General features: G+C 40.9%; 3 protein-coding genes, 1 long non-coding RNA gene and 1 pseudogene across 8 annotated transcripts; 2 read left to right on the forward strand and 3 right to left on the reverse strand.

Moving 5' to 3' along the window:
• The first annotated feature begins 526 nt into the window (after positions 1–526).
• On the forward strand, positions 527–4,534 carry LOC103723871 (Pentatricopeptide repeat (PPR) superfamily protein). 2 transcript variants are annotated; one of them, XM_008814946.6, is made up of 3 exons: positions 527–1,910; positions 3,012–3,402; positions 4,228–4,534. In XM_008814946.6, exons 1-2 carry the CDS (start codon positions 1,533–1,535, stop codon positions 3,399–3,401), a joined length of 768 nt encoding a protein of 255 aa, XP_008813168.3. In that variant the 5' UTR covers positions 527–1,532; the 3' UTR covers position 3,402; positions 4,228–4,534. The 2 variants fall into 2 exon arrangements, with proteins under 2 accessions (XP_008813168.3, XP_008813169.3); XM_008814947.5 differs by lacking the exon at positions 4,228–4,534 and adding an exon at positions 3,548–3,889 and having other exon boundaries at positions 1,462–1,910.
• A 3,070-nt stretch (positions 4,535–7,604) lies between these two features.
• On the reverse strand, positions 7,605–11,123 carry LOC103723874 (uncharacterized). 3 transcript variants are annotated; one of them, XM_039125908.3, is made up of 4 exons: positions 10,524–11,123; positions 8,990–9,179; positions 8,268–8,361; positions 7,605–8,169 (listed from the first exon to the last, which is right to left on the reverse strand). In XM_039125908.3, exons 1-4 carry the CDS (start codon positions 10,892–10,894, stop codon positions 7,886–7,888), a joined length of 939 nt encoding a protein of 312 aa, XP_038981836.3. In that variant the 5' UTR covers positions 10,895–11,123; the 3' UTR covers positions 7,605–7,885. The 3 variants fall into 3 exon arrangements, with proteins under 3 accessions (XP_038981836.3, XP_038981834.3, XP_038981835.3); XM_039125906.3 differs by having other exon boundaries at positions 7,605–8,187; XM_039125907.3 differs by having other exon boundaries at positions 7,605–8,172; positions 10,524–11,120.
• A 3,444-nt stretch (positions 11,124–14,567) lies between these two features.
• On the reverse strand, positions 14,568–19,254 carry LOC148715251 (uncharacterized). The gene is made up of 2 exons (XR_015967136.2): positions 19,149–19,254; positions 14,568–14,944 (listed from the first exon to the last, which is right to left on the reverse strand). It is a non-coding gene; the product is annotated as an uncharacterized LOC148715251 (long non-coding RNA).
• On the reverse strand, positions 16,648–18,261 carry LOC149768639 (uncharacterized). Its single transcript, XM_089931016.1, has 2 exons — positions 17,949–18,261; positions 16,648–17,164 (listed from the first exon to the last, which is right to left on the reverse strand). The coding sequence occupies exons 1-2, from the start codon at positions 18,259–18,261 to the stop codon at positions 17,151–17,153; spliced, it is 327 nt and encodes a 108-aa protein (XP_089787142.1). The 3' UTR covers positions 16,648–17,150.
• An 88-nt stretch (positions 19,255–19,342) lies between the features above and the next one.
• LOC103700690 (putative proteasome inhibitor) lies at positions 19,343–24,190 on the forward strand (annotated as a pseudogene). Its single transcript, XR_016413388.1, has 4 exons — positions 19,343–19,505; positions 19,665–19,850; positions 19,942–20,072; positions 20,174–24,190. The product of XR_016413388.1 is annotated as a putative proteasome inhibitor (transcript).
• The last annotated feature ends 410 nt before the right edge of the window (positions 24,191–24,600 follow it).

The following is a 24,600-nucleotide window of genomic DNA, read 5'->3' on the forward strand; positions in this document are numbered from 1 at the left end:
GGATTAGGATTTCAAATTAAATTAGAATCCTATTTGGAATAGGATTTCTAAAGTCCTAATTGTCTTAGGGCTGAAATTTAATAAGTCCTAATTAGATTAGGATTATTTTAAGTCCTAATTAATTTTAAATTTAATTTAATTAATTTCATGACTCCTAATTAGATTAGGATTGAAGAGTTCAATAGAGTCATGGTTCAATTAAATCCTAATTAGATTAGGAATGGGAGGAAATTGGAATGGGTTCATACATATCCTATTTTGACTAGGATTGGGCTCATGCATTAGACCCAAACCACCTTGTTACTTAATTTGATTAAGTGATCAATTGATGGGGATATGAGGGAGGGGCGTAGGCCCCTTGATTGCTTGCGTGAGAAGTAAAAAAAAAAGGGAGCAAAACCCCCTCCTTGCTGCCGAATTAAATGGATAAGGGTGAGCTCCTAAAAAATAGGAGCTCATCCTTATCCCATGGAGAATTAAAAGGAGGAGGGGTTCGACCCCTCCTCTAATCCTTCTTTCTTGGTGATCACGGCAGAAATACTCCCCTCCCATTCCTCCTCTCAGCCAAAATAGAGAAGGGAAGAAAAGAAGCTTGGCGTGATCCTCTTCTTCCTCCTCTTGGTTCTAGTGCAAGGAAAAGAAAAAGGCTGCATACAACCTTGTTTTCTTCTTCCTTGGCACTTCCTTCTTCTTCCTCCTCTCAAGCCAATCAAAGGTTGATTCAAAGAAGAGGACTTCAGCCATCCATAGCCATCTCTGTAAGGGAGCTAGCACCCCGGTGAGATCCAAAGGCTTCGATCGAGTCAGTACTTCGTGTGGATACCTGTAGAGGCCGGACGCGTGTGCGGCTTCCACTGAGCCTTGATCAAATACCACGTAAATCAGATTTGCGGAGACCATCTACCCGCACAAGGTGAAGATCTGATCTTCTTAATGATTTTAAAATAGTTTAAAATAATTTAATTCTAATCTATCTACAAACGAAAGGTTTTAAAACACGTTCATGCGATGAACGGATCCCGCATATGTTTTTCCGCTGCAATCTGAAAATTATTTCGAAATTTTCATGGCATATGAGGGATGCTAACACTTTAATGCTGAAGGGTCTTTTTGGAAAAAAATAAAAAAGGAGTGATTCCCACCTCATGGGAAAGTAACTTTCCCATGTTTCTCATGGAAAAGACTTTCCCATGAAATGTGGGAATCATATTCCCATGAGAATACCACTTTCCCATCTCTCTCCTTTGAAAACTCCAACCAAACAAGAGGCATTTCATTACTTTCCCGTTGACCACACTTTCCCCCCTCGTTTTTCTGCGAACCAAACGAGCCCATAATCTTGGGTTGATCAAGAAAGCAAGACCAATTGTGCACCGCAAGTCGGGTTCGGACTCAGAGACTCATGCGCACTCGATCCGATCCGATAAATCTTATGGATGGGTGAATATCGAACCGGAAGTGCGAGGAGGTCCAGAAACCAATGGTTTTCTAGGGTTCGAGCAGGGAGACGAGAGGTCTAACCCTCTCCGTAGATGGCGATCCGAGCCCTCTCCAGAGCGAAAATCCCCAATTTCTCTCCAGCGATCCTTCGAATCCTCGCAAAACCCTCGCATCAATCCTCTCCTATTTTCCATCCTCAAGCCCCGATCCGAGAGACGCATCCGCGCGAACAAATTTTCGAGCTCAGGCAGCTCTACCACGACGGGAGGCCGCGAGGGCCCCTTTGGAGGGGGAAGAAGCTGATAGGAAAGGAGGCGCTTTTCGTGATCCTGGGCCTCAAGAGGGTTAAGGACGATGATGAGAAGCTCGAGAAGTTCATCAAATCGCATGTATTGAGGCTGCTCAAGATGGACAAAATAGCCGTTCTCGGTGAGCTACAACGGCAGGAGGAGGTGGATTTGGCGCTCAAGGTACGATCTTTTTGCTGGGCATTGGATTTTGTTTCCGTTCTTGATCTGGGTGTTTGGGATTTTGATGGGTTTGAATGTATTTAAGTTAGAGAAAATATGGAGCATGAGAGGGAGTTTGATGTTAAAGATTAGATTTTGCTATGAGATTTTGTGGAAGAAATTTGGGATTGTATTTAGATTAGAATTTTTGAGGAGTTGGCCTTGTTTGGGATTGATCATTCTATATTCTACAGCTCCAAAAAATAAGTTCATCAGGTGTCAAGCTTTAAGTAATTTGTTTTGAAAATAAGGAATTTTTCATGATTGTAAATTCCCAATTTCACTTGGGCTTCTTTTTCGGAAATAGTGGACCAAGTGGTTCCCACAATGATTATACTTAGGATTTGATGTATTTCTAATGGAGATTTGATGATCTCTCGTTTTTTCTTGGTACTCGAAAGGGGCACAAGACATACTAGAGGCAAGAGAGAGCTTGAAATTGATAGATTGGGAGGTAGGAGAAAGAAGAAGGAATGAGAAGGCATTTCTCAAAATGATTCACTTTAGGTAGTCTTCTCTGCAGCCAGGTTCACAAAAAGGGTCGTTACCTTGTTTTATTGCCTTGGTTAGGAGAGGAAAACTCTCTGTTATTCTTCATAAGAGAAGGAATTTAGGGTTCAAAAGCTTCCCTTGTGCTGTTTCCTGCGCAGCTGAATGTCTTCGCGGTTGTCGAACATATATCTCAGCTTAAGATATGCTGCCTAAAATCCCTGTTTATGTTCTTGTTTTCTTTAGTCTGTGGGCTTTCATTCAGTTTCTTTGTGAGCTTCATGGCAGATTCAATGGATTTAAGTTGCAGTAAGTTATTGCCACCGGAGCTAAAATTTTCATCTATTTCTTCATATGAGCATTTCTAGTATTTGTTGGTGAATAATCTTTTCCTTGTCCCAGCGTATTGTAAGAAGATTAGAGGTCCATGCTTGTATGCCTAGTTGTAGTTCATTGTGTTGAAAATTTCTATTTTCGGTCTATAAATGACTTCCTTGTTTCTGTGAATTGCCTCTGCAGAATTCATCATTTTGAGTTCTTTTTTTTTTGGCTTGTTCTTGTTTTTCTTTCCAGATGTTCAGGATAATCCAAAAGGAGGAATGGTATAAGCCAGATGTGTTTATGTACAAGGATTTGATTATTGCTTTAGCAAAGAGTAAAAGAATGGAAGATGTCATGCAAGTGTGGGAGAGCATGAGGAAAGAGGAGCTGTTCCCTGATTCACAGACATATGCTGAAGTTATCAGGGGATTCCTGAGATATGGATCACCAGCAGATGCAATGAATATCTATGAGGACATGAAGAAGTCCCCTGACCCTCCAGAAGAATTGCCCTTCAGAATTTTGTTGAAGGGGCTTCTACCACACCCTCTGCTGAGGAATAAAGTGAAACAAGATTTTGAGGAGCTGTTCCCAGAAAGACATATCTATGATCCCCCGGCAGAGATCTTTGGTATGAGCTGAGGTATGTTTGTTGTTTAATTCCTTTCTATTTCTTTCCTTGAGTTCTGTGCTTATGCACATTCCAACAGTTTTTAATGAAATTGAGCTGTGTTTTTCTTAGTTTGGTTAGAGCACATTATTTTTGTTACCTGACATTTAGATTTCAGATCTGTACAAATGTTTGAAGCAATATCTTATCCAGAATATCCTAAGATCCGCACTGACTGGCATATGAAGTAATTTCTTCTCTTGGAAATCAAGATAGAGTATTTCAGTTTCTTTTATCTGTAAGTATCAATAAGAGTAGTGGGAGGTTGCCACACTTTGAGCTATGCCTGATGGCCATGCCCCTTTCTTAGCATCTTTTGCACAACATGGTCTTGCATGCCATGCAAGTTCCCTAACCACATCTGATTTAAGTGATCAACCTATGACAAGTGCTATAACCATGTCTTTGCAGTATTCATCTAGTTTAATATGAAAGATGAGAGAAATAATTGAAAATTTAATTCTTGGTCAGCAAGATCCTTTCAACAATCAACTGCAGCAGTTCTGGGTGTACTTGCATGTTCGGTACTTCTCTGGTAAAATGTTAAGGAAGGTCAATTTAGTGTAATAATGAAACCAGAAGAGGTTAATAAATTTAATTCTGGATTTTTTGCTTACTTGGTACAGAAATTCCAGAAAGAATTGATAGGCAATTGAACTAAATTCTTATGGAGCACAAAATTGTACCATCTAATTTGTTAAATAATTCATGGCTTGTCATCACATTTGGGTGAGTTCTATGCGAGTGGTCTTATGTCCCGCATGGCAGCATAATCTTAAGTTGGATTTTTCATTTCAGGTCTTCCTAAGGAACTTAGATTGTATCGGCCAATTGACATGGTTAAATTAAAAATCATTCCAGCGACTCTGGCAGCAGAAGAGGAAGGCAAAACTTCATCTGATGCAGTGAAGAGGGTTCCATCAAAAAGTCCCTGCAGAATATGCGCTGGCTCACCCTCATTCACCCTCACCTTTTGATTCATGATATCAGAAGCTACTTGTGTGCATACCAATTAGACATTCCTCTGTCAAGAAAGATTGTTTTGCCTCCCCCAGGTTGTGATCTAGACCACATTGAGAAAACCTATGCAGTATCTATGCAGAAATTTTTGGTCCATCTCTTGCTGAATATTAGTCTTCTGATTTTATCATAGCATTTTCTTCCCTCAAGTAGCATGCTCTTGGCGTAGCAGGCAGGATATCGTTTGGTCTAGAGTAGATGTGCGGCGAATGCTTTGTGAATCAATGCTCCATTATTCTAGCAGCATGCTTCGATATTTTTCATATATTTATAGATGATAGTTAATTTTGTAATTATCTGGCTCAATACATTACATCATTAGTTCATATTATCATACGAGTACAAGTGCTAGTGAAGCAGTCCCGTCGTATCATATCCTACGTTTTTTTTGGATGCCCCGTAGTGCACGAGTGGAAGTTTTTTTTATATTAATAGAACTCTGGCCCATGGAGTCCCCAAAAGAATGTGAGCACTGGAAATTGTAACTTGGCTGGCTTTTCTCACCTGAAAATTTGCTTATATGGAGAACTTATCCTGGGCATCCGAGTTTGGTTACATCCTGGCATCTCAAAATGGCATGAAATGTCGAGTGTTCTTTTAACCCATGAGAATTCACGCCAACAGATGTTGTATGGCAACGAATTATACAAGCATGCAAAATTACAGTGAATTATACAAGCATGCAAAATTACAGATCATATCATAATTCTAAATTAATAATAATTTTGTAATTTTTGAAAATTAATTTAATCATGATCTAAAATAAATTATTTTTATAATCAATTGTTCCAAAAGTGATGTAAGTCGAAATATGCTAACTAATTATTATTGATTCAAATCAAATATGATGTTCTAATTAAACTAGTCTAAATAGTCTAAACTAGAACTTCAATAATTATAAATATTTTTAGAAGATCTAGCACACTTTTTTAAATCCCGAGCAATCTTCTTCTTCTTCTTTTCTATTTTTTTAAAAAAAAGTTACTATTGTAATAATAATATGCCCAACATATTTAATCAAGTATATAATAAATATCACAATTAAATATAATAAACTAATTATCACTTTATCAAAAATCAAAAAACATAATCTGAAGCATTAGATTACTTATTTTTTTAACATTTCAAAATTTCACTACAGTTAAACGAATCAGATTCGTCTGCTTTAATATTATTAAAATAAAATTAATTTGTATCACTATCTTAAAAGCTAAGCAAAGTTGAAAATTAAAATGCTATTAGAGTTTCATCCTCGTATGGAAATTCGGATGAAAAAAAAGCAAAGTCGATTAGGTGATAGTGCCCAACTGCCTAGGTGGGTCCGAACAAGGTGAATTCAACCGGTCTAGATTCAATCAGTAATCTGGTAGGGTCATCCTTGCATCTAATCCACAAGCTAAAAGAGGAATCAGCTTTTTTTTTTAATTAATAAATAAATAAGAACAGAATGGGAAGAAAAGAAGAAATAAGAAGAAGAAGAAAACGAGAAGAAGAGGAAAGAGGAGAGAAGAGGACCAAGCATGGTGGAGCCCGCTGTAGCGCCTCGACGGCAGCGACCAAGGACCTCAACCACGGCTGAAAATGGTGACGATATGTGAACAGGTCAAATCAAAGCCTCGTGATGATTTAAAAGTTAAAACCAAGCAGGGCTAAGCTTGAAGGAGGAAGAGGAAAGGAGGAAGGGAGCTCATCGACAATGGCATGGCAGATGTCTGTCGACTATAGTGGTGGATTCTGATGGATCCCATTGAGATAGGTCTCGAAATATAAAAACAAAGCAACGAAGAAAAATAGAGAAAGGAGGAGGGAACTTCGGGCGGCAGTGCTTAGTTGGGATGGCATGCCGGCCATCGGAGTTGAGGAAGAAGAAGGGAGAAAGCGGGGAGGATCTCGGTCGTAATCCGTCGCAAGGGACGAAGGGATCTAAAAGCTTCCGAATGAGCATGGCTTAATGGCAGATGAGGCCGACAGTTTACTGGTTGCACTGGCCCCCAACAGTCGCCGATCATTCATACCAGTCTCGAGAAGCTCGCGGCGGCGTCCTTATCCTCCAAAATGGACACTTGAGCGGGGGTCGCGATCCCCTATTCCGATCTCTCCCACCACCCCCGCCCACCCCCCTCTCTCTAGTTTTTTATATTGTTATGCAGAAATCGGTCGGGCTTGCCAACTTCAGTCTAATATGGGCCGGATATCACAAATACTGGAATTGGAATTCACCCCTCAAAGAGAATTTGGTATTCTCAACTTTGAGGTATAGTCCACGAGATCTTAATCCTCATCTACTCTCTAGGTAAGCTGGATTTTCATACTTGGTTCTACTAGTTCTGACATCTAAACAGGGCTTAATATTAGTTGTGTATAAGTGATAGTGAACCAGTTCATGGATATTGGTTGATAAATATATCTAGACAAATCACCAAAAATTTTCGTTTTAAATGGGAATTGTTGTTGAATAAATCATAAAATCTATGAATCAGGGGAAAAAAAACAAACAAAGTTTGCTAATCTATCAATATTTAGAATTTTATATTGTCTCATCATTTCCTTATTAAACAAAATCATGGATTCCTTGTTGGATTTTATGGACACCATGCAGAAGATTAGAACAGAAAATATAAATATAAATCAAACTAGAATAGATCAAAGCGTACCTTGAGAGTCCTGAATAGCCATTGATGATCGATGCAGCAAAGTCCTGTGAAAGAAGAAACACAAAATAGAGTAGATCTTTCTCTCCATCTCCTGTTTTATGCCTGTCTCCTCAATGAGATAAGTGCCCTTTAGGAAGGTAGAGATCTTGATACCCTAGAATTTTTCTAAAGGCAGATATATTTAGGAGTGGAGTGGAGACCCAGCACAATTAGTAATGTTAATGGGTCGACCATTAACAGAGCCCATTAACTAAATTAGGCCTACACCAATGCTCACTACACCACATGACTAAGACAACAAAGCCCAAAATAACCATATGATCACAAATTAATTATGAGCTTTTTAATATTCATTCAGATGATAACTTAGCCTATATTACGCAACAAATCAAATTAAAATCTATCCATAATCAATGAAAGTCCACTTTAAAAAGAAATTCCAACATTCCTATCGGCAAAGATCTGTTTCAGGTGATAATGCTCATCGGAACACAAATGCCATAACCACAAACAGAACTTTCACTATCAAAGGAGTATCCCACATACTTAAGGTGGGTGATATATACAAATGTTACCTTATAAGGACCACCTTTCAATCATAAAGCACCAAAAGCATCCAACCTTAGCAATATTAAGCACATATAGGACCCAAAACTATGTCAACCATACAAAATCTTCCATGTACCTACTCTTCTAGCAGCTAGAAGCTCCCCACCCCCCACCCCTCCTCTTTTTTTCTATAAAAAAGAAACTGGTGATATTTCCAACAGTGTTGTTTTGATTTATCCTCTCTTAAGCAGAATCACCAAAATCGTTGCGATTGCCAATGCAACAAATGATTTTTGAACCACATCTGCAGAAGAGTTGCAATGACTCCCAGTTGAAGTGCCCATGTAATTTTGAAGAAAATCGGACAGATTGGCAACCATCTTTGACACCTTCAATTTGAAGTTCTGCATAAAATCCATGAACCTAGTCCTTGAGCTTTGATAGGAGTCCCGTGAAGGATGAGCTTCAGAGCTTTCTGGAGATTCGCTTGACTCTACAACTGTTTCAGAAGGGAGAACTACTGCAGCAGAAACCACTGATAGATTTCAGACCACCTATAAATGTAATCAACTGAAACAGAACATATGAATGTTAACTAGACAGAATGATGCTTACCGGACTGTTGAGTCTTGTAGAACTCTTTAACTTTAGGATTGTTCATCACAGCATTCCAGACATTTTCATCAGAGGCAATTGACGCAACAACATTCTGCACAGCAGACCAAGACAGTTGGAAAATGAAGAGATCTCTTGCTAAGATATGATGAATAACAAGTAAAATAATATTAGAACACAGAAAAAAAACGTCATCAGACAAGGAGAATTTCAGGATTACCAGTAGAACCCAATTAGAATCAAACTTTAATTTAATTTAATAAGATGACATTATCGTAGATTAAAGCCAAATGGACATGCTTGCGGTGGCAGTATCTGACTTGCATGTTTATGCAAGAAAGAAGCAACCATGTAGTCTGATGACCCAAAGGTACTTCATTCTATAAATATTTTTAACAACTGATTTAGAATTTTAACATAAGAGAGAGAGAGAGAGAGAGAGAGAGAGAGAGAGAGAGAGAGAGAGAGAGAGAGAGCAAGTAATCAGAAAAGTCAACATGACAAAGTAAAATGTGCACATGCTGGAATAAAGATCAATGCCTGCACAGAGCACTTGATCGGTGTTCATATTAGATAGCAAAATGCAAATTATGGATTTGTGATTTTACGAAAGAATATATTCATTGATGAGATGTATGTTTTATAATGATCATTAAGGCTAAAAAATGCAAATCTAAAACATCAAAATTCCTAGAAATTGAAGGCATGAGTGAAGTTGGAACCTGAGCTTCAGGGTTCCCTTGTAGCAAGGAAAACATCTGAATGACATGATTAGGCGTTGAGAAAAGTGTTGAATTTTTGCTCATGGTGCAACCTTTGGTTTCTGACCCCTCCAAGCACACAGGACTTTGTAGGCTGGCTCCCAGACCACCCACTGTGGAATCACAAGTGGTGCTAGAAGAGAAGTATACCCTATAAAAAATATCATTATTAAGTAAAATTTAGCAACTTGGCATGATATCCAACTAAATTTACCAATATCAAGTAGTAAAGGTCCCTTCTCATTTTGTATAATGTATCCATGTCCAATTATTGAATAAGAGAATTCACATATAAATACACACATAAGTAATAATACCCATATTTTCAACCCAAAAAGGGGGCGCATGTTGCAAGCATGTGTTTTTGGGGGTTTGACATGAGAGTGTGATGAGGGGGTTTATTGCTCAAGAACAAAGGTAATAATGTATTGCAATTTTTAAACAAAGAAAAAAAAAGAATGAGACAATACTTTGAAAGTTAGTAAATACAATGGTAAATGCAGAACTTGCCTTCACAAAAGAACACCATAATACAAAATAATAACTCTATCTATAACAAGAAATAAGCAAACTTTGAACATGATCAGTAAAACAAGACAACTTTTTAACTTGATAAGTTTCAACTCAAGCTATATGAGTCTTCATACCTTGTTTAACCAAATAATGATTCCAAAACTCTTGTTTCTATAAAGTACCCAAATACGCAACATGGTATGTACTTCAACCGGCCGTTAAGAAGTTATACACATCATTTATGCTATCTATTACCCATGCAATTCCAATCCTCTTCTAAAGATCAAATTTCCAACAATTCCCTATAAGCAAGTTCTCAAGTGGTACAGAGGGAAGAGCAAACTTCTTCAGAGGATAGAACAAACCCTTACAACTGTATCGGCTACAGAAATAACAGACAATGACAAACCTATTGCCCTGGCACATATATAGATTCCAAGAATAACTACCTTCCACCAACTACTCAAAACCAACTGTTAGAATAATCCCATTTGTAATCATATACTAACTGCAATATATTTTCCTAGAAAGATGGAAAACTAAGATCCTTTCTGAAAACCTAAATTCCGCATCTTTGGACTTCACGGAGCGGTTCTAAACAAAAAGTTGCTTCTATATAATCCACTCTTGAGTGATCATTACCACAATCAAGAATACCATAATGTACTGCAAAATTATATCAGAAAAATTAGTATAAAAGATCATGTAGGTACCGATAAAAGAAAAATAATCTGTAAGCTACAGCCACCACCCCATCAAAAAAAAGGAACCATTTTTTTTTAATTTGAAAAATCAAATCATTTGACATGGGGCATGGTTTAGAGTCATTTTATTGTTCCAAGAGAATCTTTAAGACATCGTCAACAGAATTATTATGAATTAACTATAGAGAAGTAAAGATATTAAGAAAGAGGATCAAAAGAACTATTACGAATTAAACGGTAGAGAAAAGGTATTAAAGAAAGAGGAACTTAGAGCTCACTTCTCGACGGCATCTTTTAGTTCCGCGGTCGCCGCCTTGGCCTCCTCCAGGGTCGGGACAGGCCCAAACACGAGCCTGGGCGCCGGATGCAGCGAATCGAGGAGATCCTCCTCCTCCCCAGCGAAGACCCAATCGTCGATCCCCCACGCCGGGAGCTGGATCCCGGGGACTACCGGCACACCAGTCCGATCGTTCTCGAGCGAAAGGATGGAAACCAATGACGCCCCCTCGGCCGCCGGCGCCGTGGCGGCGACGGTGGCGGTGGACGGGCTGGAAGCCCTCCGGGCCGCCGCCGCCGCCGCGTCCACGGCCGTTCGGTAGCCGCCGACTACGACCGCCTTCGCAGCGGTTCTCATAACTCCTCCTCCCATCTCACCCCCTCAAACTCTTCAATCCTAGCCTACGAGACGGGAAAGAGACCGGAGGAACGGGGAGAAACACAGAAAGATTCACGCGTACGAAACCTATAAAGATATGGAGGTTGCGTGGAGAAAGAGTGGTTCAAGACACCCTTGTATTTTGAAAAGTTGCGACCATCCGAAGAGGCATTCGAAGAGATGGAAATAGGGAAAGCCGATCATGGATACCGGAGAGGGGAATAGCAGCGAAATATAGGGATGAAAGTCGACCGGTTAATATTATTCAAATATATTTAAATATAAATAGATATTTATATTTTCGTATCCAAATATATTTAAATATAAATAGATATTTGAGCATCTAGTATTTATATTTGTATTTATATTTATTAAAAAAATAAATATAAATATGGATAAATAACTATTCCATTCGTATTTCATTTGTAATTTTATTTAATTTTATATAATATTTATAAACTTTTTTAAAAAATAAATAACCGCATTAATATTCTATTAACTTGATTGGTCATCCACCTAATAATATATTTGATTTTATGATTATCAAGTTCAATTATCCGATTTATATCTATATTTATATTTATACTTTTGGTATTTGATTTGTATATGTATCTATTTAAAACAAATATAAATATAAATTTGTGCATCCAACTAACATTCATATCCATATATATATATTTGTCAAACAAAACAAATATGAATATGGATATACTAGTATTTGGTACACATCTGATTTAATTTCAGCCCTAATGGAAGAGAAAACCATTTTTTTCATGTGAAATCAAGTTAGAGAAATGAGAGATATTAAAGGTGCATTGGGCTCTACTTGTATTTGGACACTTTATGATCTTATATGATTTTGAAATTATAATTAAGAGTTTATGATAAAAGATGTTTAACCATGCAATGAAATCTTTTTGAAAATTTGATTTATGCATTTTTCTTTTTTTTAACAACCAATATTTAAAAATCTTAACTTTCAACTTCAAAAAATTATATTAAAAATTTATAGCTTTGAAATTAAAAATCTCAAAACACAATCTAAGAATAAAAGTGTGCCTAATGAGCGATAATTAGTCCAAGCTCAATCTATACAAATTATTTCTAACTAGACTTGATCCAGCTCGTTCTAACTTAACTTGGCACAAATGTCTTAAAATTACTTGACCCAATCGGATCTATCTTGAACTAACTTGATATTTATTTAACTAGACCAAAATCAATAGTGAGTGTAACTCATATTTCAGATAAAATATCTAAGAATTGGTACCAGAACCTAGGTTTGTGTCTTGCCCTCATGTTAATTTAGACCTGGATTTCTCAACCCTAATTAAAAGGGGTAAAAAAACCTCTTTGCCTAACCAATAGGAAGAAAGCTCAACCAAAGCTGACCTAATTGGAGCCATGCAGCTTGATTTCCAACGTGTATGAGCTTCAAGAGGTGCATGCTACCAGGGCATGAATTCTTGTGACACAGATTGAATGATTTGAATGACTCATTCTGAATGAGAGAGTTGTATCCAACCACCATGATTTGCATGGAAGATTCGTAGTTTTAAACATCCAATTCTTTGGAGTTGAAAAGGATGAGATGGTGGATAGTTGATTTTTCACTGAAGAGAAATTTGAAACCTTAATTTAATCTTTTCTAAACAACTTTTTTAGTCTATTTTATATCACTCAAGAGAAACAACTTCTTGCTGACAAAATATGATTGTTAATTAGGTCAGTCAAGTGTATAATTCTGAGAAGGAAGAAAAGAGAAAGAGCCGAGGTCAACAACCAAGGCAATGTAATCCTTTGAGGGCTGTTGCGCTCAAATAACAACTTGTCATTTAATTAAGAGAGCAATTTCTCTGGTGAATATATGAAATGTAAAGTGAAAATATGTATGCTGTATAGAGATTTTGAATTTCTCTAGTGATACTGGTTATATTTTCCATGTTTGGCTACATTTCTACTCTCTCGGGCTTAAGAGCTGAGAAGCCAGGAGCAACATATCGAAAAAACTAAAATGGACGAAAGAGTTAGGGTTGTATCTTTCGCGCGAAAGAAGAATTTATTTTCCTTCACATGAATCAACCATTGGATCGCGCAATAGTTGCTTCAAGATCTGTGCAGACGATGAATAGAAAGTTTCGGAGTGTTTTAACATCTGTGCAGATCATGATCTGATTGCGACGTCGCAAAAGAAGATCAATCATTTTTCGCAAAAGATACAACATGAACTTAAGAGTTATGCAGGCTAGTAGCTTGTCAATTTTCTCCTGTAGTTCATCAATCCAGAACTTTCTCTTGGCTCTTCCTCATTCAATTGCTATATGTGGTTAACAGCTTCCAGAATTTGTTGCCATCTTTGATGTCAGTTTGATATTATCGACAAAACTGCGGAACTTCTGTAAGATGGGGTTAAATTGGTCAGTGAATTTCGAGCCTGTGCTTTTGGCTGACTCAGAGAATCCTTGCCCACCAAGGATATTAGAAAAAGAAATGAATTAAAAAAATATCAACTATATTTCACTTAATCAGGCATCTGCTGTGCTAACTAAAAGACATGGATATCATGGGAAGCTTTGCACTCTCCAGCCAATGGGCAATCCATAGCCTTTGATTGTCCCTTATTAGTTTCGGCAGAAGAGAGAATGAGAGTGAAACTATGTGGAAAAGATTTAATCATTAGTTATGGTTGTGGCAGGAAGACATTTTTTAAATCTATTTTGTATCATTCCACTATAGTTTTGCATAATTTTAATTATAAGTCCAGAAATCTGTGTAGAAGATTAGATTCAGGCTGAATCGAACAACTACTCCAAAGCTATTACTTGATCATGTCCATTTCATGCATGTAAGCACTCGTTTGAAGCTAAATTCAAGAAAGAAAATCATTTTTGAATTTACATTGGTGAACTCTCATGCTCAAAAATTGGTTAAAGAAGCTTGGTACTGGATTATGCGATTGTAATTCATATTAGCTTGGTCTCTTTTAGGCTTTTCAGACTGATCAAGAGCCTTGGGGGTGTCACCTCACAAACAACTTGTTTGCAAGTAATTTTAGTATACGTGCTGCAGTGCTGATGATTTTTCCTTAAAAAGAAAGGAAGCGTGAATGATGGGTGAAGGTATTCTAGTTAAAGAATGGTTTCTCAGTTTCGCTTTCATTCTGGGCTCAAACAAAGCAATTTTCTTAGATATCCACTAGGCTCACAATCATACACTCAACCAATCCATAAGCATGGATTAAAATTGCAATAGAGTTGACCCTCAAACAGTGATCCAGAAAGGTCTCCAGACTCGATTGGGCCATTTTGACTACTACGAATAGGGTTGGATAAGACCCATGAGCAAAATCCGCCACATCAGAAAGCTTTGCAGGTCAAGCTTCTAGATATCATAATTTAGTTACACGATGTCCGATTGAGATGTTTTTTTTTTTGAAATTAGATAATTTTTCGAGATCTACCAACCTCTTAAGAGGTTGAATTGGACCAAAATTCTATTATTTAGGCTCGTTTTAAGTTAAGCGGGTTTAGGTTTTTTTTTTTTTTCCGATCGGATCAAACGGTAGCATAGAATTAGCATGACAAGATTCTTTCTGACATGACAATAATGAGGCCAAGGTGAAGCCAACTACCAGGCACCGATATCACTTCATATTCATGATCAAATGTAATCAAATATTAAGAGAGCAGGTGGCTAAGGTACTACCATTTTCTATATGATGGTCTCTTCATGGCCGGCAGGTATATAAGTTGGGAAACAATGTGTATAAACAAATGGATACTGAAGGATGACCTCTTACAGATAAATAATTTTGTACAGAGTTCGTTTTTGGTGAAGACAGCCCATATCGTATTGGATTTTAAACAATGTTGCATGAGAGCTATAATAAAAGATTGGACAACAAGAAGAATCTTCCATGTTCAGGCCTAGTTAGTAGTAGATGTAATGTTTTAATTCCAATTTGATACCTTGATCACAAGCTGTGGTCTTCCTCAGCGGGTATATATGATCCACTGTGAATATAACTGGCACGGTTGGTAGAGGCTGTTCAACCACACGACTGTCGATTAGAATAACAACGACCATGCAGAGAGATACAAAAAGGCAAGCTGGTCAATTGAAGCAGAAACGGCCTTTCCTTGAGAGTCGTGAAAGCCTATGCTGCCGATCTAGTAGACATCACATGACGCATTCTTCCAGTAAAATTAAACAAAGCCGAAGATTCCATTGAAAGCAGCAAAATTTTATAGAAAAGGATCCAAGTTCATGGACAATTCAACGACACGAGGGGATTGTTTTTCCCAAAGTGCAGGGCTAAATGATGCTCGTAGGTAGAAACTTCGGTCACATAAAACAAATAACAACGCCGACAGTATATGATATTTTGGATCTGTCGATGTGGTTGTGGTGGTTTCGCCTCTGCAACCTAGATTATTAAAACACATTGCTTCCCATCCGAAAAGCGTAGATGAGAGAGCTTGTTCTCTCATGTCTCCCGATCTCTTTTCATATAGAAAAGAAGCATTAGCACATACAGTTTATTAGCTCTTCCCTTCAGGCTTCAGCAGAAGCTATGCCAGAATTTAAAGAATTACGCATCTCTTTGACTGTAATTACCTAGCATAAAACACAAGGCAGTAATAGAAATTTAGGATATTTTTTAATAGCTGAAGGGGCGCATCAGTTTGGAATCTTGGCATGGTTGCTAGGAAATTTCCAGAGGAACCTGCAACATAGAAGGGTCGCTTGTATTTTGCTCAAGCCAAAAAAAAAAGGGGTCAGTTGTTCAAATGAGAGGATCAGTATCAATGGCTTCCGATATCTACCTGAGGACGTGGACTGGTTACAGGATTCAAGTGTCATCAGAAACTCAGTAATTGATGGTTTTACCCACAATTATAGAAAACTACAGACGGTAAATCTTAGTAATCCAACAGCAGCATTCTCCATTGAACATCAATTTCCTCGCTGCTAAGTCATTGATACTGCAGGCAGGACTACAGGCAATTGTCCACCATATATCGAAGTATGTTAAAATCTCAAGGCCAAATCAGTCATCTTGTGTTAAATCTTCGCCTTCCAAGAAAGTCCTTACCTAATATCCTTCTGTCAGGATTTCTCTACTCTTCTCGAGAAAGTCTAGAGAGCTTATCAAAACCCGGGCCGGCTCGGGCCGGACTCTACAGTAGAAATTAGGCCCGATGGCTATGCCCAGATCCGGCCCTGCCCGACTGTCGGACTTAAATTTTTGTTCAGGCCCGACCGAACTTCATAAATCTGGTTCTAAGCCCGTCTAGTCCGGCCCGACCCAATAGGCCCGGCCCGACATGTCCGATTTTTTTTGTTTGGAATCTGAAAATGGGCCAAAATGGCCCGATCAGGTCCGACCCGATTTTTTTGGTGGGGCCGCTTTTCTTGCCCAGGTCCGACCCATGGACCTTTTTTTAATGCCCAAGCTCGAAAAATTTCGGACCAAGCTGGACGGGCCAGAAGACCTGTGATCAGCTCTAGTCTAGCTGTGTTTCGTTGTCATCTTCCATGACAACCGGAACCGGTGTCACTCTCCCAAATCTAAATGGGCTCCTTACATGCAGGCAACGCAAGAGTCACCTCCCTTCCCTATTACACAAAGCAAATATATGAGACAACCAGTTGCCAAAAACCAAAAAAAAATTCAAGGCTGCGAACTGCCGCTACCCACCGCTCGAAAGTGTTCCCTTGTCTTGTATTAATGGAATACAGGGAAAGGCGGAAAGGCTCAGATATATTAAATAAAAAAGTTTACCTAATGGCCGGCAACCTGACCTTATAAAGGCCACAAACTTGTCTCACACCATAGCCCCCTTTCAGTCCAGGAGCTTCATTCTCATCCAGAAAAGTCCCCAAACTGGAGTTGAGAGGCCTCCAGAAACTCTCCACTCTCTATATCGAAGTCTTCTGGGTCAATCATATCTCTATTCATGGCTCGCTTGATGCTCTTTCTATTGGTAGTGGCTGATATCTTTGCCACTGTTGCAATGGCTCGGCCTTCTCCGGTGGTAGTCCGAGCTGATGCCGTCGAGCTCATTGGCTCCTCTGCGGCCAAGCCCCCTTCCTCCAGTTTGTCTCCAAATGATTCAGAGGTAGTACTTGCGGGTGCGCCGGAGAATTTACAAAATCGGAAGTGCCGCAGTGCATTTGATAAGTCGATTGCTGGTGGAGAAATTATACTTGCTGGGCTTGCAACTGCAATTTTTGCCGCGGTTTTCTGCTATATTCGTGTCACTAGGCAAAGAGTTGAAGTGAGTAAATACTGAGATTTTGTGTCTTTTTTTTATATATGAATACTGGCGTTGTTTGAACAAATTATACCCACTCCAAAGTTGTAGATTATAAGTATGAATTACAGCTATACATAGTGAAATTTTATAATTTATTTGGTCATTCTTCTCAAAAACAAAAGTTTTTTATTTAAAGGTGGTTTTATCAGTTTTCCTTTTCTTCTGCATATTTTAGCAACTCAGTGTTTCAGTACTGAAAATTGGGCTGCCTTGCTTTCTAATTTGACTGCTAATACCACCTTTTATACTGGAGAGAGAGAGGTGAATTGTTTATGGACTTTTTGTGAGAAACGTTTATGGAGTTATTGTATGACTAATTAAAGAACCAGATAGATTTTCTTTTGGGACGAGAGCATATCCTAAATGAGAAATGGTCGCAATAGGCATAATAAATTTCACTATATTATTTTTATTTTGAGTTTACTTGTTAGGAAACCTATTTCTTTTGTAGTGGCATATAAAGAAAGCTATTTTTTTCCTGTTTGAGAAAAACACGGGGAATCCATGAATTCATTTCAAGATCAGTTAAATGAACCAGATAGAGCGAAACCCCTCTCCGGCAGCTGCCGGATCCATCTTCTTTTCCGACCCATGGAGCCGGCATTCGCTCGCTGCGTGCCCGATGCGGGCGCAGAGGAAAAAGAGACTTGGCAGGTCTTCGTAGGAGAAGGCCTGCCAAAATCTCTTCAGACTTCCCTGAACAAAAGAACCAGGTACCAAGGGCTTACCGGCGTCGACCTCCACCCGCACCCGGGCGTACCCGATCCGCCGCCACTCGTTGGAGACGCCGTCGAGCTCCACCGGCCGCCCCGCCGCCGCCACGATCTCGAAGATAGCGGCCCTATCCCAGTATTCCAGGGGGAGACCCGGTAGCCGGACCCAGACCATTGTCCGGCTCACCGTCTGGGTTCCCGGGGTGAAATCAGCCTGCCACTCCTCCATTGCCAGAAGCTGGTCCGCCACCACCCACGGGCCAGTCGCCAGCACCGTCGCCTGCTCCTCTCCGGTCCCGAACCTGATCGTCATGAGGCCCTCTGCCATTGGGAGGACATCCACCGGGTGCTGGAGTTTGGCCCGCCCTCTGATCTCCCGAGCCACCAGTTCCGCCGGCAGACGCCTCCCCAGACTCTTAGCGATCACCGCCTTCTCCTTCCTTTCCGTAGCCTTCTCCTCGTTCTTGCTCTGTTAGGGTTTCGATTATCCCCTTTTCTAGGATTCTTGGAGGGTGAACTTCCACAGTGAAGTTTGCCTCAAGAAATCCCGTCCACCCAGGGGATAATCGAAACCTAACAGAGCAAGAACGAGGAGATGACTACAGAGAGTGTGGTAACCCCCACGACAAGGTCGCCTTCGCCGTCCATGCCTCCTTCCTCGCTGCCGGCTTCTTCCTCACCGCCACCGGCAAGAATGCCTTATCCGATAATCCTCCGATCGGTGCGTCTCTCTTTGATCCCATACTTCTTAAAGCTTGACTCTTGAACCGAAACATCGTGTGTTTCTTTTTTTTTTTTAATAGGGAAATTGGGAAACACGGTCCTTGGATCCCGTTCAACTCAACTAGAATCTTGAACCAAAAAAAATGGTTCTTAATTTTTTTCTGGATAAATTTTAGGTGGGGAAGAGGTGGGGATCGAGGGGTGGGAGAAGCTGGTGGGCAGCTATGGTTTGTTGTACTCCACGACCGAGAAGCGTCAGAAAAAGAATTTCTTGGTGGGGTGCCTGGTGATCGGAGATATCCTTGCGATTTATGGCTTGAAGCTTGAGGGAAAGCAGAAGGAACCATTCTACCTACCAATCAAGTATTATTTTGTTTAAGATTTTCAGTTTCCGGGTTGGATTTTTAATTTTGTTTGGTTGCAAGGGTGAAGGATTACCTGTCCGATCATGAAAATCAGACGAGTAATCATGGGGATAGGGGGCGAACTAACCTGTTGCGGTCGACGATTCGGCACCAGCACGATCGGCCACGACCGTGATTTCAGATGCTGGGATTTCATAACTTCTTCTGATGCTGGGATTTCAGATGCTCCCGAGTTTCCACGGCAAGCCTCAAGAAATCCCGTCCACCCAACAATCCTAGAAAAGAGGATAATCGAAACCCTAACAGAGCAAGAACAAGGAGATGGCTACGGAGAAGATGGTACTGACGGTCATCAGGGCTTCCCGCCCATCCTTCCGTAGCCCCCACGACAAGGTCGCCTTCGCCGCCCATGCCTCCTTCCTCGCAGCCGGCTTCTTCCTCAACGCCACCGGCAAGAACGCCCTATCTGATAATCCTCCAATCGGTGCGTCTCTCTTTGAACTCTTGAACCGAAAAATCGTTTGTTTCTTTTTTTAAAAAAAAAAATCGCAAAATTGGGAAACACGGTCCTTCGATCCCGTTCAACTTAACTAAGATCTTGAACGAAAAAATTGATTCTTTATTTTTTTTGGATAAATTTTAGGGGGGGAAGAGGTGGGGATCGAGGGGTGGGACGAGCTGGTGGGCAGCTATGATTTCCTGGACCTCACGATCGAGATGGGTCAGAAAAGGAATTTTTTGGTGAGGTGCACGGTGATCGGAGAGTTTCTTATGATTGATTGCTTGAACCTTGAGGGACAGAAGAAGAACCATTATACTTACCAATCAGGTATTATTTTTTTTAAGATTTTCAATGGATTATAACTTATTTGGTTTTCTGGTTGAATTTTTAATTTTGTTTAGTTGTAACATATTTGAAGGGTGAAGAATTACCTGTCCGATGATGAAAATCAGACGGATAATTATGGAGACTTGTACAAAGATTTGAAGGGCCTTGTCAAGAATTTGAATTCTAGTATGTTGGCTAAATTGGAACCCAACGTTCGAGCAGGTTTGTGAATTTATATTTTTGGACAATTTTTTTAACAAAATATTAATATTTTTGTTTGGATACATTAGCTTGCATTTAATTTAATATTATAAATAATTTAGTGTTGGGAGCAGTCTGAGTCATGATACGGGTTCGGGAGCAAAATGCCTCGAGTCAGGACGCGAGTCAGGTCGCAGCCTATTGACTACTATGGAACATAACATTGAAAATGGCCGTTGTTTCTATTGTTGTTAGTTGCCTATTAACTATATCGTAATCAGATAACATTGTATCACATTGTCTGAATCCATGCTTGAAATATTTTGTTGATATTAGCCTTTTTGGTAGTGTCTGTCTTCTCTATTAATGTTTGCAAATCAAAATACATGCTAGTTCTGCTTTCTTCACCTGGTCTTTTGATTAGCTGGCCATCACTAGAGGCTACTGCGGCATTTATGGTGCAGAATAATGTATTTGCTCAAAATATGGCAGGGTTTTGTTCAGCATTATGTTACTGAATATGTAAAATAGCTTCAGGCACTTATGGTCGCTTATCTGTTCCATTGAGCCCATTTATGCGTCACACTCGAGTCTTCCTAGGCGACACAAGATGCACTCTTTGTTTAGTTTAATAATAGTTTGGTGGTCTACTAACTACAGAAAAACAGAAATCTCTTGTCAAACTGATTTTCCAAGGTGATTTTCCTCAGACATATGGACAAAGAAAAGCTTTAGTCATTAGTTTGACCTTGAACGTATGATTTCCACTTCAAGCCAGTTATTCGTACTAGTATTTTCGAGGTCTGAAGGTAATTATGTTAAGCCGTCAAAAACTATAGAAATTTTGGCAAATTTATTATTCTAAAGAAGATATTGAAAATAATTAAATTTTCATTCTGCAGTACTCTCCATCTCCCTCGAGCCATGCCGTCTGAACTGAAGGGTTTGAAATCATGCTTGCCGTCAAGGAATTCCAAGCAGTTAAAACTTCAACATTACATGATAAGCAAATAGATAAATAAAAATAGGTTTTTAAAACAATGGAACAATGTACAGAAGGACTATAAATATGCAACTACTGTGAAACAACAGATCAAATCACAAATTTCCATCGTCGTCAACATGGCAAGATACTTCTTGCTTCTAATTCTTCGCGCATGGACTGGTGGAGAGCTTCAGAACAAGAAGGGAATCGGAGCAAATGCAGGCACGACTGTGGGAACTCCATAGTGCCTGATAAATCAAAAAATTTATTTGATTTTTTGTTTATTCACTTGATAGAGAAGTTTTATACCGATCCCACGAACGTCAGAGGATCATGCCAAACATAACTTCAATAAGTGAATTAAAGAAGATGATTGGCCTGCCAACTTATACAGCATAGATTTCAGCATCTGGAAGTGCCACTATCGCTCCGCTTTGAGTATAGACTCCAACATGGACTCTGAATCAGCCGCCATTATTAACATTTCCAAGCCATCTACTGCTAAAATAGGAGTGGGGAATCACAGCCCAACGGCTTGAGCCCAAAATGTGGCACCTTTCTTATTAATCAATGTGGGACTATAACTAATCTGATCTTTCGCCCAATCTTAGTGACGCCCTATTATTAACTCCTACTTGAGAAATGAAGACGACTCCACCCTGCCGGATCCTCTTCGATCCGGAGCCAGAAGACCCACTCGGCGGCATCGCCCGCTCCTTGCGAGGGAGAATCCTCCCCGTTGATTTGGCACTCCTCGTCCACGACCCACAGCCTCGATTCCCACCCTTCGCGGCCACCGGCGCCGTCGCAGCCTGGGTGCCGTCCTCGGAGATCGCGACGAGCAACGGCCGCCGGCCGCCATGATGGCGAAGCCGTCCCGTCGGAGGGTCTCCGCCGGCGCTTATCAGGGTAGGCGCAGGTCGTCGGGGAGAGCGGCGGTGCCTCCGCCTTCTCCTCCGTCCGCCGCGTTCTCGGCGGAGAGTCCTCCGGTAACGCGGCTGGACGGCCGCAGGGAACGAACTCCAGAAACCTCATCTGTCCCCTTCCGCTGTCTTCCTCGCAGGGGCAGTACTTTACTGCATATTTAGAGCTCTGCCATTGGTGGCGGACGGAGGATATGATCGCAGAGTAGAAACAAGATGGATCCTTCATCGCTGGGGCTCAGGGACGATGAGACCCAGGTCGTGAATTGCCAGAGGAGTCAGGGGGCACTGCCAGGGACCCGTCATCGAGAGATGGGTTCTTGGGCTTCATACGCGGACTCGGTCCTCGGATTGTGACGGTGACCGATGAGGACTCGGACTTGGACTCCCCGAGCCTCACCTCGAGGATCATGGCATGCTTCAAGTCTTCAACTATCTATGGATACCATTTGATGCCCTCGAGACCTTCTTGCCAAGGACTGTCCCCAGAAGACGGAGTACGAGGCCGATGTCGGGCAGAAGATCGAGAATATCATAGGGTTTGAGGGGGGGCAAAGGATAGAGAGGTCGGAGTCCGGTGTTCGGTTCATGCAACGAATGAAGAGAGCAAGAATTCAAAGCATTCCGTTTGATGAGGAGACGGTGAAGGAGGCGAAGCTTCTTTTGGATGAGCATGCAAGTGGTTGGGGTATGAAGAAAGAAGAAGACATGTTGGTGCTCACATGGAAAGGCCATAGCTCACTTTTCACCACAGCTTGGGTCCCAGATGGATTTGATGAATAAAAGGCTTGTCTCTTTGGATGGGAGAGAGAGAGATCTCGGCATCTCTTTGTGGTCCAATGCAAGAGCCGTGACAAAATGGTGTAGGCTTTGCCTACGGAGGTGGGTGGGTGTGATATTTGCCTAGGGTGGTGGGGGGCCACAGAGGGAGATGGAGAGAGAGAGAGAGAGAGTAAAACGGCCGGGTTTGTTTGTTATTTGTAAAAAGGCCAGCTTTGCAGCAGAGAGAGCATCTTAGCTTGGCAAAACCCGTATGATCGGTGGCAATATTGGAGGAATGTATCTATTGTCTTCATCCATGGTGAGGCTGTGCCTCGGTTTAAGTCACTTATTGTTGACACCTAGTGAGTCACAGTAACAACAAAACAACTTGCCTTTTATATATATATATATATATATATTTATATTCATGTCTGTCGTGCAGACGCTGCACGACAGACATGAATATAAATATGGATAAAATTTTAATAATTAAATTTTATAATCATAGAATCAAAAATATTACTAAGTAAATAATCAATTAAGTTTAAAACATGTTAATATAGTTATTTATTTTCTTTAAAAGTTTATAAGTGTTATATAAAATTAAATAAAGTTACCAATAGAATCGAATATTCGGATACAAATCAGATAGTTGTCTATTTATATTTATATTCATTTTTCTTTGATGAATATGGATACTAATATGGATATTAGTCGGATGTGCCGTGTGCGAATTTCTATCCATATTCGAATAGATTTGGATACGAAAATGAAACTGGATGAATATTATACGATCCATTTTTACCCCTAGAGGCCAAGCATATCCATGTTTCAATCGGCCCGGCCCGACCCTATTCGACAAACTGGATTTAAAGCCATATAAATCAGGGCCATGGCCCATGGGTCCTTACATGAAACCGGCCGAGTATGCACACTGGATTTAGGCTCCGGGTCAGGATGTGCTTAGATTTCCAAACCGAAAAAGTTTAAAGCTGGGTATTGGGGCCATCCAACGTAACCCACATGTGAGGATGAGACCTTTTGGAATTTGGGACGCCACGTATCATAAAGAGATTGACCGAAGTAACTGTTGCTGGTAGTCCAAACCGAGAACGATTGGCACAGCGGTGTGAACGGGATTCCGTCTGAGTTGTCTTGGTTAGTGTTGATTGCGCTCCACCTTCCACCGGAAAACCTGCAAGCAAGCCTCGCACCACCACTGGGGTAGTGGGGGCCCTCCGACGATCAAGTCAGAGGAGATTGGAGGAGAAGGAGAGATAATAGTAGCAAGTAAGAGAATGCACTGGAAGTTCTTGCTTACCCCCCCTTCTCCCCCCAGCCGCATATATACGAGGCTGGGGGGTCCTTCTGGGGGGTTGGTCATCGTGTGGCACGATGGAGTTGCCACTGACATGGCCGTTACAGGGCGTCGTGGGGTAGCGCTGGGTACGGCCATGACAGGGCGTAGTGGAGCTCCGCTTTGTACGGCTGTTACAGGAGATCGTGGAGCAGCGCCGGATACGACCGTTGCAGGGAGTAGTGGAGCAGTGGGTCGCGGCGTGCTTCAGGGGAACAGCCTGTCGTTGTCGAGAGATTGCCGACTCGGGGTCGGACTGCTGGATCAAGGGGCAGCCGACTCGGGGTCGGGCTGCGAAGCCGAAGATATCCGACTCGGGGTCGGACTGCTGGATCAAGGGGCAGCCGACTCGGGGTCGGGCTGCGAAGCCGAAGATATCCGACTCGGGGTCGGGTTACTGGATCAAGGGGCAGCCGACTCGGGGTCGGGCTGCGAAGCCGAAGATATCCGACTCGGGGTCGGGTTACTGGATCAAGGGGCAGCTGTAGTCTTCTTGGGCGCGCGTGCCGGTCACGTGGGGCA

This window comes from Phoenix dactylifera, chromosome 1 (assembly GCF_051530095.1).
Source record: "Phoenix dactylifera cultivar Ajwa chromosome 1, Ajwa_hap1_PhDact_Kaust_v1.1, whole genome shotgun sequence".
NCBI lineage: Eukaryota > Viridiplantae > Streptophyta > Magnoliopsida > Arecales > Arecaceae > Phoenix > Phoenix dactylifera.